Below are 14,761 nucleotides of genomic sequence, written 5' to 3' on the forward strand. Positions count from 1 at the left end.
CAAACACTTATTAAATGCCTAAACTGTGATATAAGATACTCATTGTAGCCCTAGCTGGTTTGGCTCAGTGGATAGGGCGTTGGCCTGCGAACTGAAGGGTCCCGGGTTTGATTCCAATCAAGGGCATGTGCCTTGGTTGCAGGCACATCCCCAGTGGGGAGTGTGCAGGAGGCAGCTGATCAATGTTTCTCTCTCATCGATGTTTCTAGCTCTCTATCCCTCTCCCTTCCTCTCTCTGTAAAAAATCAAAAAAAAGAAAAAAAAAAGAAAAAAGATACTCATTGTAAAAGAAAATCTACAGCTAATGACACGTAACACATGGAAGTGAATAAATTCCCCATGAGGGAAGAGTATGAGAGCTGGGCTAAATATGGAGGTAATCAGTTTCAAAGTTTTAATTTAGAATGTTGGCACTGAAACCTAGACTCAGTAAGTTATGTGGATGTGGGAGTGGAAAAGCAGAACAGGTAGAAGTTCATTTTTAAGTTCATTTTTCATAATAAAGTGTTTGCAAAATTATACTCATAATTTATTTTGAATATTCTTATTTCACCTTCACAAATGCTGAATTTTGCACAACAGTTACATATCAAGTTCCTAATTTATGTATACGTAAAGTACATATAATAATTCTAATAATTCTGATAATTCAGGGGTCAGCCAACAAAAGGTCAAAGAACAAATATATATTTTAAGCTTTGCAAGCTAAATAAACTCTGGTTGCTGCCACATATTTACTTTTGAAAAAGGCTGCTAACTCAAGGAATTTCTCAAATAGAATGGACTGAATTGGGTCCCTGGGCCACAGTTCTTTGGCAATTCAGTTTTAACTGATTCTGTAACCTGTACAGATTCCTAAAAAAAAGGAAGTCACCAACCTCTATTACTAAATTAATGTGGAACAAATGTTTGCCAATTGTTACCTCTGGGGCTGGAACAGACCCAAACCCATTGGGGTGTGAAGGCTTTGATTAGATATCTTGTCAATTATTTTTAAAATCATGATTTTTTCTACTCCCTAAAATTAGCGCTTGGCCAAAATAACAAGTTTAAATTACTTTAAAATGTGTTCCATTTAGTCATATCTGCCTATCAAACAAACAGCTCAGGCTAAATAAGCAGAGAAAGCTGTCTGCAGTGCTATTACTATCACCTACAGATGTTGAGAATCCTATATAATAAAACCCTAATATGCAAATCAACAGAACGACAGAACGACCAGTTGCTATGACACGCACTGACCACCGGGGCGCAGACACTGAATGCAGGAGCTGCCCCGTGGTGGTCAGTGCGCTCCCACAGGGGGGGAGCGCTGCTCAGCCAGAAGCCAAGCTCATGGCTGGCAAGCCCAGAGGCAGTGGCGGTAGCCTCTCCCACCTCCGCTGTAGGTGGGTGGTAAGAAGCGAAGGATGCGAGAGGGATGTCCTAAGCTGGCAGTCGGACATCTCCCGAGGGGTTCCGGGCTGCAAGAGGGCGCAGCCCAGGCTGAGGACCCCCCAGTCCTCCCCCCGCTCCTCGCGCACAAAATTTCGTGCACCGGGCCTCTAATATTGGATAAATGGCCTGTTTTCTCCAGTTTATCAAATACTAACCATTTATTTACCAGTTCTCTCAGTAGTTTTAGTTGAATGAGATGTTTCTTCCTAGCTCTATGACAGTAACTTAAGCAATCTCCTTTCAAAAGGCAAGGCTTCAGTTTGGATTCTAGTAAAAACAAAGTTGTAGGAAACTAAAGTCTTAAAAAAAAGATATGGCCAACACATTTTGAATAACTAGATCTTTGATAATAATTGGAAATGTTTTCTAATGTTTTGCTAAATCTAAAATTAATTTCTAATTGCTAGCTAAGTGGAATATCAATTAGAGCAGGGGTGGGCAAACTTTTTGACTCGAGGGCCACAATGGGTTCTTAAACTGGACCAGAGGGCCAGAACAAACGCATGGATGGAGTGTTTGTGTGAACTAATATAAATTCAAAGTAAACATCATTACATAAAAGGGTACGGTCTTTTTTTTTTTTTTTAGTTTTATTCATTTCAAACGTGGGCCGTAGTTTGCTCACGGCTGAATTAGAGGAATGTACCTTGGTAGTGGAGAAAACAAAATTTCTACTTCCTGATAATGGAAAATAACTCAACACTTACTTTTTTTTTCACCTTTTACTTAAAACGTGATTATAATGAGACAATCAATTTCAGTTTATGTAAACTAATAGCTTTATTAGTTTATATGAATAGTTTATTCATATTTTAGAAAGTGATCAGTAACAGTGAAATTTTACTATTTTTAAAAATGTTTTTATTGATTTTAGAGAGAGGTTAGGAGAGGAGAGAAACATCAATCAGCTGCCTCCTGCAGGCCCCCCACTGGGAATCAAGTCCACAACCCTGGGCATATGCTCTGAACAGGGACCTTTTGGTGCATGGGACAACACTCAACTAACTGAGCCACACTGGCCTAAGCTACCACATTCTTTAAAATCTATCACCTTTAAATAAAGTGATGTAAAACTTTTGAGATTTCCCTTATATTTAAAAAACGAATTGAAAGGGAAATATGTACATATAAAAAGTGATATAATTACCAATGGATAATTGATAACAGATGCATAATTCCTTTACCCACAGCATAAACTTAGAAACACTACCTGAGGAGCTATCTACATCTATATATCTATATATCTATATATCTATATATGTCTATATATCTATATCTATCTATCTATCTATATATATGCCTAAGCTATGATGCGCACTGACCACCAGGGCACAGACACTCAACGCAGGAGCTGCCCCCTGGTGGTCAGTGCGCTCCCACAGCAGCAGTGCCACTCAGCTGACCAATGGGCGCCAGATACCAGGCTCATGGATGGCGAGCTAACTGAGCGGTGGCACGGCACCCGGCCCGGGCTCGGGCTCCTCCCCAGCTGTCTACCGTGGCCTGATCCCTGCAGTACACACCAACGGACCCCAACGGTGCACGAATAAGTGCACCGGGCCTCTAGTTTAATATAAGGTTGAAGTGAACCCATAAGGCAACCAAATTCTAATCCCAGCCTAGGCACTTATCAGCTAAGTGAAAGTAGCCAAAATACAACTCTGAATTTTTTTCTCCGCTATTCAAAGGAAATAAAGATACAGTGCCTACGACACAGTAAGTAGTCAACAGTTATATTTATTAATACAACTCAACCTGCCTCTTTAAAATGTAACTTAACCATCAAGCACATTTGTATAGTTTCAAAGCTAGTCCAGATCTTAAGAGTATAAAGTCCTGGCCCTGGCCGGGTGGCTAACTTGGTTGGAGCATGGTCAATTACAGCAAAAGGTTGGGGGTTAGATTCCCAGTCAAGGCACACATCCAGGGTTGAGGTTTCAACCCCTGGTTGGGTGTGCTTGGGAAACACAACTGATTGATGTTTCTCTCTCACTCTGATGTTTCTCTCTCTCAAATTAATAAAAACATATACCCGGGTGAGAATTTTAAAAAGTCAAAAACAAAAACAAAAAACAAAAGAAGATATAAAGTCAAGATGTGATGTAGTAGGCAAGGATTGGGCTCAATTCTATACTCTTCCACTTTCTATGTCAGTGATTTCACTGATCATTAATTTCTCTAACCTTGTTACTTCATTGGTAAAATGGGGATGATACCTGCTACTCTAATCAACTGTAAAGATTTTTCTAAATCTTTAATTGCATAGTGCTATATTAAAATATAGATTAAGCCTTTACCTTTAGATTTTTTAATTTGAAAACTAAAATATGGAAGATTAAAAATTCTTCGTTAGAATTTTGAAATCATTTATAATTATTATCCTTTAGCCCACAGGCCAGTTGTTTTTCTATTATCTCAAAGAAAACCTGAACAGTAAGAAAAAGTTTATGATCACTGTTCTAACCTAAAGACATTTTAATACAACTCAATTATAACTGAGTCTTTTATTTTGTGTGTGTGTGTTTTGTTTTAGTTAAGGTAACTTAATATTCATTTTTGCTTCATAAACACCCAAATTTCCAAAGGAGAACACTGTACAATGTTTCAGAAGTTCAATAAAAAAGACTTGGGGAATTATCCACCAATGTCAGCACGTAAGCACAGAGATAAACAAAATTGCTTTCCCTTAAGAACCTGAGGTATTTCAATCTCCTGAACTCACTTCTGAATTAATAAAAAGTGAAGGTTAGTCTACTTTTAATGTTTACCTGTATTTTCCTCAAATATTTAAAAAATATTATTGTACTTTTAAAAAAGTATAATTTATGCGGATTAATAATAAAAATGTCATAAGAAAATGTACTCTGTCATATTAACTTGACATTTCAACCATAATATTTCATTCCTTAATTCTAGAAGATAACCTAATTCACATTCAGTAAGTATTTAATAAATGCCTACTATGTAACTGATTAAAGTGTCAGTCACTGGAGACAAGATGAAAAACATGGTTTCTGACCTAAAGGACTCCACAGGTCTAGGGGAAGACATATTTACCCTACAATTTGATAAGTACTATAATGGAAGTACAAACAAAAGAAAACAAACACTCTAGCACAAAGAGAAGGAAGGGTGCAAGTAACTGGGGGAATCAGAAAAGACTTCAGAAGCAACAGACACAGGATTCTGTGTGTGGGTGTATGCAAATCGTACACATTGAGATTATGAAAGAAAATATTTACATTTTCAGAAAATAATAATAAGCCCTATTTCCTTGAGTAAGTGAGATGGAGAAAGCTGACCAAAGATGAGGCAGGAGGGATGTGTTGTGAAGTTGAGGTAAATTCTTTAATATGTCAATGGCACAAACTTCAACTTTAAGACTCCTGAGTGGCAATACAGAATTACCAGTTAGGAAATCATTCAAACAGGCAAAGATAATTATATTATTCTCTTAGTTCTCTATATCTCTTTCCTGATAAATATGACTAGGAATTTATTTCCCCATATATACAAACAGACAAATTCAAACTTCATTTTTCCAACTTACTCTTCCAATTTATAAGGCACGTTTAATAGTACCAATTAAACATGAATTTTCTGACCAACATAATTGTCCAATTATTCTGAGGAATTATAGAGAACTATTTTTTGGCTGATCTTCATTTTTACTTAAATATAGCGATCTTTTAAGAGAATAAACAAAACCAAAAAAAAACTCTACACAGCAAATATTTTACATAAATGTTACATGCACATCCACTTTATAATTAAGCAAAATAAACTTTTAAGCATAAGAATTTTTTTAAAATCATTAAAAAATAAGACAATACACACAAAATAGAATTAACAGAAGCAACAAAAATACACATTTCATAAAGCTTCAGTTGGTCTTATCTCCCAATCTACTGGTTAAAGCCTGCATTTTGAAAAACCCTACTTTCCTTGCCAAACAGAAACCTCCAATTTGGCTAAGCCTAATATATATCCATAAAACAGAGAACTAATTTTAAAACCAGAAGGACAGACATTTACTTGTAAATTAATATAAAAATTATTCCCTAATAAAATGAACACTAGAAAATAGAAGAAATATGCTGCCACAGAAGACGAATAGCCTGGTGTAATGTATTCCTGGGTTTGATGTGAATTAGATCTAAGTATATAAAACAATTTAAAATAACCAAAAATATTAAACACCTTTCCAGACAAATGATTCATTTTTCTTATTTATAATATTAAAATCAAATGATGGGATTTAATTTTAAAGTCATATTGCATATTTATAATTGAAAATTTAAAAATTAAATAATTACTTCAGGTAGGTCAGTGCAAGGACCTACAAATACTTGCAGAACTTTAAATCTGCAAATAATTACTTGATATATTTCACCAATAAATCCAGTATTCACTCATCTGTCCTAAAAGGTCAATTTTTGTAAGTTTTTAAAATTTCAATTAAGTAATTTTAAGTTAAATTCTTACAACTTACTTTCATATTTCAGATAATTTTCCATTTTTCTCTTCAATAGACCCAGTATTCAATATTCAATAATTATAGTGCTCTTTAAAAGGTAAATATGGCCTTAGACAGTGTGGCTCTATTGGTTGAGCGTCATCCCATGTATCAAAAGGTCACTGGTTTGATTCCTGGTCAGGGCACATGCCCAGGTTTGGGGCTCAATCCCCAGGAGGGAGCATGCAGGAGGCAGCTTATTGATGTTTCGCTCACACTGATATTTTTATCTCCCTCTCCCATTCTCCCTCTCTCTCCCCCTCTAAAATCAATAAAACATACTAAAAGAAAAAAAGTAAATATGTACCTTGACTACACATAATTATTTAGTATTACAGAAAGATAACTGCTGAAAACCTATTCACTAATATTGGCAAGAGGGAAGTAAAATACAGTCTTACTGGTATTAAACTTTAAAACCTCTCTTGAAATAGCACATGACTATATTGATTCAAATAACATGAATTAAAATGATTTAATTAATATAAAGCATAAGACCTTCCATGTAAACATCACATTAAAAAACAAGACTTTTATAGTTGTTTTGCCAATATTAACAAGGAAGCTTTTATGATACAATTTAAAAATTGGATTAAGGTAAATGCATTTATAGTCTTAAAAATTAATTTTCCAACACTTTAAAATTTTTTTACAAGTGAAATTTTATGAAAAATTCCAATATAAAAGAACAGATAAAAAGCAAAGCAGAGCTCTGGTTGCCACAAAGGTGGGATCAAGGGTACCCTCCCCCAATCTCCCCTAGGCAGACCTGAAGCACCTCTGTGGAATGCCAAATAACCAATCTTCTAAGCCCCTGTGACAAATGAATTATAAAATATCTGTTACCAAGTAAAGCGAGCATTCTTATGGTAGCAATTTTCAAACATTTAAAATCCATTAAAATTTATTGAAAACAGACTCTGAACAATGAAGACAGTGGATCTGCATAATATATCCTTATATTAGAAATTCATTTTATATTTTAATCAAGTATAAAATCAAGTAGCAAAAAACCCACAATTTAATTATTTAGACCAAATAAACTTCTCAAACTTATCTGATCGTAAAAACATTGTGGGGATAATATCTACTATACCTCATTATCAGAATTTCTCGAAAAGGTTGGAAAACACTGCCATAAGCGATATTAATTGAGGTCACTGTATGGCCCCAAATAGAATATTATGTTTCTTTTAAAACTTGCACTACAATTGTACAACAAATAATCTTCCCCTATTTTCCAATTATATATTCTTTCACAACATTTAGGTGGAAAGTAAAATTTATTGAGATTATAAAATAGATTACATAAATATGAAATGAAATTTTTCATTCTTAAGAGTAGCCAAACTTTCATTGATTTTTATCACCCATTTTTCTTCTCTCTCATTTACTTATTCTCTCCCAACATATGCTAGAACTGCAGATCAACAGACAGAAGAGAGTGGTTAAAGAAATTACTAAGAGATTAAACATAACCATGGCTCTCCAGTCCTAAAAATAATTCTACATCCACAAAATGGGAACTACTTTTTGTTCAAATTTGCTTTCAAACTATAAAGTTGTGTAATAACATTTGGTTCCTTGTTCTTTCATAGTTTTAAAAAACTAGGTTAAGATTTCAAGATACATTTTTTTTCATACATCTTTTTTTTTAAGCAAAACAAAAGCAACTTCATTCCAGAATGTTCTCCCTAAAGAAAATGATTAATAATTAAAGTTTATTTTTAAAATTTATTTCTAGTAGCAATATTTTTAATAACAAATGGGTGCAGACAGAAATGGTATAGAGACCAAATATCTGATTTTTAATGTTTACATCTAAATTATTCCTATATATAAATTCACATTTGTGAATAATTCAAACACACAAGAATCTCAAAAGCTAACAATTATTTGATTTGTTGAAATTTTCCATGCCTATAATATAGAAGCAAGTGTTTATAAAGTCTTAATTATTTTATTTATCTTTATTTATCTATTTCCTCCATTACCAGGTTAAGTTAAAACTTTATCAGTAAAATTCAAATAGGAATGTCTTATGAAGAAGAAAATACTACATTAAACCAAAAATTTCAGGCACAAAGTAGTCCTCTCCCATAAATTTCTAGCTAATTAAACCTTGTAATTTGCTTTGGCTACAAAGATATGACAGTGACATTAAAAGATTAAATTCTTTCAACATTTCAAAAAAACACACTACAACATATACTAGTAATGTTCCATGTTCAAATCTTTATATTTCGTAATCTAGTTTCAGCTGTCTATAATTTTTAAAGAACTCTTCTGTGTCATAAACATGCAACTGCTATTCAGGTACACTAGATTAATTCATGTTATTGTTAGTCTCATTCAACTAAATATCTATTTCAAAAGTCAATTTATACTAATATAAGTTTAATTCCCTAAATATGGAACTGTCAGACTTACCTGATTTGTCTGGCTACTTAAGTATGGCTCAAAATCATCATCATTTACAGCATCTTTTTGATGAATGGAACCGTTTTGTACTGAAACTAAAAAATATATTTGTATTAGAAGTGTTGTAATCATCATTATGAGAATCACAGAACAACCTAACATTTTCAGTATTTTTCAAATCAAGTCACAAAAAGCTTTCTTTTTTTCACCTAAACACTCTCTTAAGATTAATTTAATTTTGGATACAAATATTTACGTGCTACCAAAAAGTTACAAATCTTATATTGATATGCCTAAGATTAGAGAAATACAAATTATATATATACTTTCCATTACCAAAACCATAAAGTAAATATCCCAATTTTAACACTGTAGTAAGCAAACAGTTAAATTAAAATGTTGGAAGGGTTTGCTAATGCTATATTTGAATCTAAAATACCACTTCAAATAGTGTTGCAGATTTCTGAATGTTCTCTAACTTTGTTAAATCTATTACTTAGTTCAATAAAGGTAAATAAAGAACTTTTTTGATACCTAAAGTTACATAAAATGTCTCCAGTTAAAAAAAAGTGACTAAAATTAACTTGAGGCAATATCACAATGAATAAATTATGAAAAATTCTAAATAAAAATTATGAAGACTTCCACCTGAAAATACAAATAAAATTCAGACACTAAAGATAGCCATGATTACTCTTGCAACACACAGGAAAACCAATCAGAACAATTTATAATGCCATATTTGTCTAGAGATCATTTCCATAAATGCTCTATAGTTATTCTCTTGACACTGTCTCAGAGTGCTTTTGAGCAAACTTGAGGTAAGAAGATCCTGGGTTTGAATCCTAAGTCCAACACTGAGAAGTTGGGTGATCGATCTCTAGTTAGTGACTTAATTTTTTTTAACTCTACTTCTCTGTTCAAGGAGTATATTAATAGTACCTATCTACCTCACCTCATCAGAGTATTCAATAACAGTATGCAATCAGGATGACAATTTACTTTAGGACCACAGAAGTTTACCAGGCTAAAACTTGATATGCTGGCTCTGTCTATGAAAACATACTATTCCATACTACTTTCGAAACACAAGTGAGATATAAACAGTTGAACCTTTCTGGTGGATATTGACTAATCTGTTGGAAACAACAAAAACACCCTCAATATCTGGGTATTTATTACTTAAAAATAGTGTCACAAAATATTATAAATTAATGTCAGGGGCAATGGATTTAAGGGGTGTTCCTTTATAACAGCATACCAGTTTAATTTTTCCTAATTTGAGTTTAGATCATCTATAATGTAATAGCGAGTTGACAATGACATGGGAACAAAAATAGGCGATATCCTTGGTTCTTTGCCTCCAACTAAGTAGCAATGACAACTCAAAGAAACAATGCTATATTGTGAAGCCTTCAAAGTAAACATACATTGCCCCTTAAAGACTACAGTGGGGCCTTGACTTACGAGTTTAATTCATTCCGAGACCGAGCTCGTTAAGGAGCTCCTTAACTCAAATTACTCTATCAACTCAATGCAAAAAATCGGTGGAGAGACAGCTGGTATCTCAAAAAACTCGTGAGTTGGGACACTCGTAAGTCAAGGCCCCACTGTATAAGAGAAACCTGATGGTCGACTTGATCCACTGAGGTGGTTTAACGCTATGTAATAAAGATAGCACAATAGCCAAGGTTGAGCTAAAGGTGCTCCCCAGATTTTAAACAGGTTAACAGCTACTAGAAATTAAAATAAAGAGGTGAATACTTTAGGCTATTTCTGGTGGGCTAATCATGTCAGCCCAAGAGATTCTAACATACCTGTTTTTCTTTACCACTCCTTTATCAAAGGTAGCTATGCATAATGTATTACCTCTTGAAAAATAATTCTTCACTACACTTTTGGACTATTACACCAGTACTATTAGTACATATTTAAAACAGCTACCCATTTCAAATCACATCTATTTCTTGTATTTGTTAGATTTTCACAAATTTAATCCACACTGCTAATATGGTAAAAAGTACCTGCTTAAACTTTAACTAAATACATATTACACTGCTATTCTTATTTCCTCTGTTCTATCCTTTCTTGTAAGAGGCTGAGACTAAGAACAAAACATTCACACACAATAAGTAAAAAGTCTACAATCATTTATAAGTGATGTGTAAATGTCTAAGAAATTTCAAAAGACTACTCAAGGAGTATGTCAAAGGAAATGTTTAATTAAAAGTATTTTATGCATACTGACAAGTAATTTGCATTCAATTAAAGTCTGAATAAGAAGCCAGCCTTTGAGTTTCATAAGCATACATTTAAGAAATTCAACTGTCTTAAAGACTTTGGTTTTTGAACATCACTTAATCACAATTTAATGTCTTGGAGACTGAGAGCCATTAAATAGTAATGAAATCTAAGCTAGTTCCATAGTCTGTACAAGTTCTTCAGGGAAAAAAGAACAGATGACTTACATGATTCTTCGCCTGTTTCCTCTGCTCTATGAAGCAGAGTCAAATCAAGATAGAACATGGGCCTTAGGAGCCAGGAGATTCTTTGCTCTGGTCTGACTACATCAAGTTAGGAAAGTCAACAGATCTGTGCATCATGTTTTCCCACCTACAAAAACAGTGACAATACCATATACCCTCTATCTCCTTATAGGAATGTTTTGAGGATTAATAATAAAGCCTAAAATGACAGTTAAGTGCTTTGCAATCATTTCCAAAGGGGAGATGGGAGAGGTTACAAAAGAATATTGCCAAAATACAAGGCATTTTCAACTACTTTTCTGAATCGCTAAAAAATAGCCAAATTTAACCTAAGTCTTTGACATTACAGTTGTACCAAACAATGTTGGGAGCGGAAGAGAGAGAAGTGAAAAGATAAATTACTTTCCATATATCTACCTATTTATGAACTTAAGGAATAGGAAGAAGCAAGCAGTAAGGCCTGAGGGCCACTAGGAGCATAGGATTTGACACTTTCTCTGTGATGCCTGCAGGAAAAGGAGTAATACACTTTGATTCCAGCAAGCAAAAATCCTTTTTGTTAATAAAAAAAAGCGATATAAACTAAGTTTTAAATTATGGACCAATAGGTAAATAATCATCTTTAAATTTCTACTACGCTTCACCATGGCCAATAATAAAAACAATTCAAATATTTAACATAGAGTACACAATAGATGAATTTAAAAGGATTCAAACTTATAAACAAATAAACCTAGAATTTATACGACAAAAGCATGTTTTGCCTTACAAAGACATTGCTATAAAATTCCCTTTAAATTTTAATTTTAGTTCCTTTAGTGCATTTATGTCATTAAAGATATACAGAAAAACAATTAGCAGAAAATCAAAGACACTAAGGCCAGGTGTAAAGCCAACGCTGTCAACTAACAATAGTTCAGAGGAGAAACACAGCATCTCTGAAATCATATGAACTGAAAAGGATCCTGCTTTCAAAACTCTGACACCTCACGGACATGTATTTTTCATAAGTTCTAAATTCAAGTTTAATACTCATGTTCTTCGAATACTGAGGCTCTACATTCAGGAAAAATAACTTTGCTTTCTGCTTCATAAAAATAAACAGAATAACTGTAAAACAATTTCACTAGCTTGAAAATCCAGTCAACTAAGGCAGAGTAGTTTTTCTCACACATATACTACTTGTATAAGTTCACTTGGGGGTGCCTTCTCCTTGTAATTCTCCCTGCAGAGGCATAAAAGTACAAGTAATGTATATGTGTATTTTTGCCCTTGTAGTATCTACCATTTTAAGGCATCTTAAGTGACTGCCAAGACTTTCAGGAGAGTAGCATTTTTCCCTCCTGCCATATTTTAGGCAATAGTCTTCCTGCATCTTAAAAATAAGATGAGTTGAGGCCCTGGCCAGTGTGGCTCAACTGATTGACTGTTGTCCTGTGCATATGCCCCCGGGCTGACGGCTGGATCCCAGGTACGGATGTGGACAGGAGGAGAAATCACAGGAGGTGATATCTATCTCTCTCTCTCTCTCTCTCTCTCTCTCTCCCCCTCCCTTCCTCTCTAAAATTAATTAAAAAAACATATTTAAAAAATAGGTGAGGAAGGTGAAAAGAAACTCAGCAGATATAACTGCTAGAGCAGTGGACTACTGTAATTACAACAATCCTCACAACATATTATAGGGTTTATGACTGGAATTATTATTTTTTATAGAGGGAAAATTCTGGTTAAAAGATGCACTGTGTTCAAGCTCACTTGGCAAGTCAGTGGCCACAAGCAGTATTAGAACACAGATCTCCTTGGTAACCCAGTCAATCCTTCTATCCATGAATGAGATTATGAAATGAACAATAAAGGAGAAAGAAAATTTCTTGGCATAAAGAACTACCCAAATAAATACTTTGTACATGTATCTAAACACACCTAACAAAAGTGATACTAATAGATTAGAACAATGTTAATAACAAAAAATATTTATTTATGATCAATATACATTATTTACATATAATTTATACCTTAATATAAAAAATGTCACTAGGACATACTTAAGTGAAATGACTATATTATAAATCAAGTTTATAGTAATGGCTTATTCAATAGATGTTCTATTTTGTTTTGTCAAACAAGTACTTCACAGAACTTGCATACTTACTTTATAGCAGATTAACACAAAACTCTTAGCATTTCAAATAGCCTTGCAAAGTGCGACCTCCCCAAAGATCTAGGATAAAATAACTTACGCTAGGCAATAATGGGCACAAATTTCACCTATCTCCAAGTCTACATACCTCCTAATGGGAAGACTAGCAAAAACAAGTAATAGATCATTCTTTTTAAGTTTACAAATAAGTTTTTTAAAACTCACTTAAAATAAATCAACTATATCAAATCCTGAGGTTTATACTCACAACATAAAAAAATTCTAAAATTAAAAATTGTACTCTAAAAATTAAATTCTAAAATTTAAAATTTCTAAATGTGTATCTACTCCAAGAAAATCTATCTTAAAACAAAACAATAAATTTGTTACTTAATATAGTGCCATATATCTGGAATGCATAAGTTCTCAAATAAATTGTACAAATCAAAGAAAATTAACTAAGCTGTGTATACAGTACCTATGCCTTTCAAATTTGCTATAGCAAATAACCTGAATCTAAAGAGCATCATAAAGAGATTAAATTGCATCTAAAAAACTATTGTAGATCTTATTTTCTAGGTAATACTTTGCTTCCTAAAATAAAAAACAGGAAGCATAATCATGTTGAGTCTCATTTCAAGTCCTATTACAAACTGTCAATAAATATACCATTCACTGTAATGCTATTTAATTGGCACTGTCCCAAGAAAGCAGTTATTGTTCCATACTCACGTCACATGATCAATGTCATGTTTCAGTCAGCTGACCGAACTATTCCGTATTAGTAAACACAAAATACACTTATTTTTAAAAACGCTTTACTTTCCGGAGTACTTCCTTTCTTAAAAACTAAATAGCAAATCACATAATCAAGCGTTTCCTTCGCCGTCAGTCCTTTCTAACGTACCAAATTGAGTCCCACCTTGCAAACAGGACTACAGAGAGCGAGAACATGCCTGCTCAGCTTTGATCTCTCACATAACTGCCTTCAATAGAATCAATGATTAACAGTACAATTTGCACTGATGTGACATGGAATGCTATGGGGTTGCATGTTCCAAAGTAACCTAGACATGACAAACAAAATCTCCACTTATCTACCTATGGGAAGAAGTGACACAATACAGGCAGACTGAAACATATATTCATAACACCATCTCCTGAACTGAAATACACAACTAAGCAGAACACTGTTCCTGATACCACTTCGCTTTCTATAAAACTGGCCTCCAGGCAAGGAACTACCGAAGTTTTGGAGAGCACTGGGCTGCCTTAGCCACGATGAATGTTTCTCCAATCCTACATTTCAAAAAAAAAAGGGGGCGGGGGGCAAAAACAAACAGAAAGACCCTCACACCGTTTAAAAAGTAACATCGGACCAACAACAGTGATGAGTAAGATAACAAATAGCCAAACTCACCTTTATTTCCTTGCCCTTTAGGTCTCTGTGTAGCAAGACGAAAGGTGTCGTAATGTGAAGGGGGGAGAAAAAGAAAGAAAGAAAACAGGGAAAGTGTCTTAACCAAAGGCGTTATCAAAGGCAAGTTATTTTCAACAATCCGCGTAGGAGCGAAGCCACCGTCTCCTCCACGGCCCCCGGTCCTCCTCCCCCCCCCCCCCCTTCACACCTACGCCCGCCCCTCGGGGTCCGCCTCCCGAGCTCCCGGGCTCAGCCGCGCCGGCCGCCCTCGGGTGGCGTCCCGAGGCCCGAAGAGCAGCCCAGTCCTCCCCCGCCCCGCGGCCCGCGCCTCCCGCCCGCCT

General features: G+C 34.5%; 1 protein-coding gene across 16 annotated transcripts in view; it reads right to left on the reverse strand.

The window, feature by feature from the left end:
- Positions 1-14,761, reverse strand: part of YTHDF3 (YTH N6-methyladenosine RNA binding protein 3) — a 42,152-nt gene that overhangs the window by 26,813 nt on the left and 578 nt on the right. For 5 of the 16 annotated variants that reach the window (XM_006090628.3, XM_014457496.2, XM_023755493.1 and 2 more), the window contains exons 2-3: positions 14,421-14,445; positions 8,384-8,469 (exon numbers count right to left, since the gene is read on the reverse strand). In XM_006090628.3, coding sequence (XP_006090690.1) covers positions 8,384-8,469; positions 14,421-14,445 — 111 coding nt within the window. Of the gene's footprint in view, positions 1-4,679; positions 4,824-6,722; positions 6,768-8,383; positions 8,470-10,842; positions 10,988-13,012; positions 13,026-14,420; positions 14,596-14,761 lie in introns of those variants that run through there. The other 11 variants (XM_014457493.2, XM_023755483.1, XM_023755481.1 and 8 more) reach the window with 7 other exon arrangements.

This window comes from Myotis lucifugus, unplaced genomic scaffold (genome assembly GCF_000147115.1).
Source record: "Myotis lucifugus unplaced genomic scaffold, Myoluc2.0 scaffold_77, whole genome shotgun sequence".
Classification (NCBI taxonomy): domain Eukaryota; kingdom Metazoa; phylum Chordata; class Mammalia; order Chiroptera; family Vespertilionidae; genus Myotis; species Myotis lucifugus.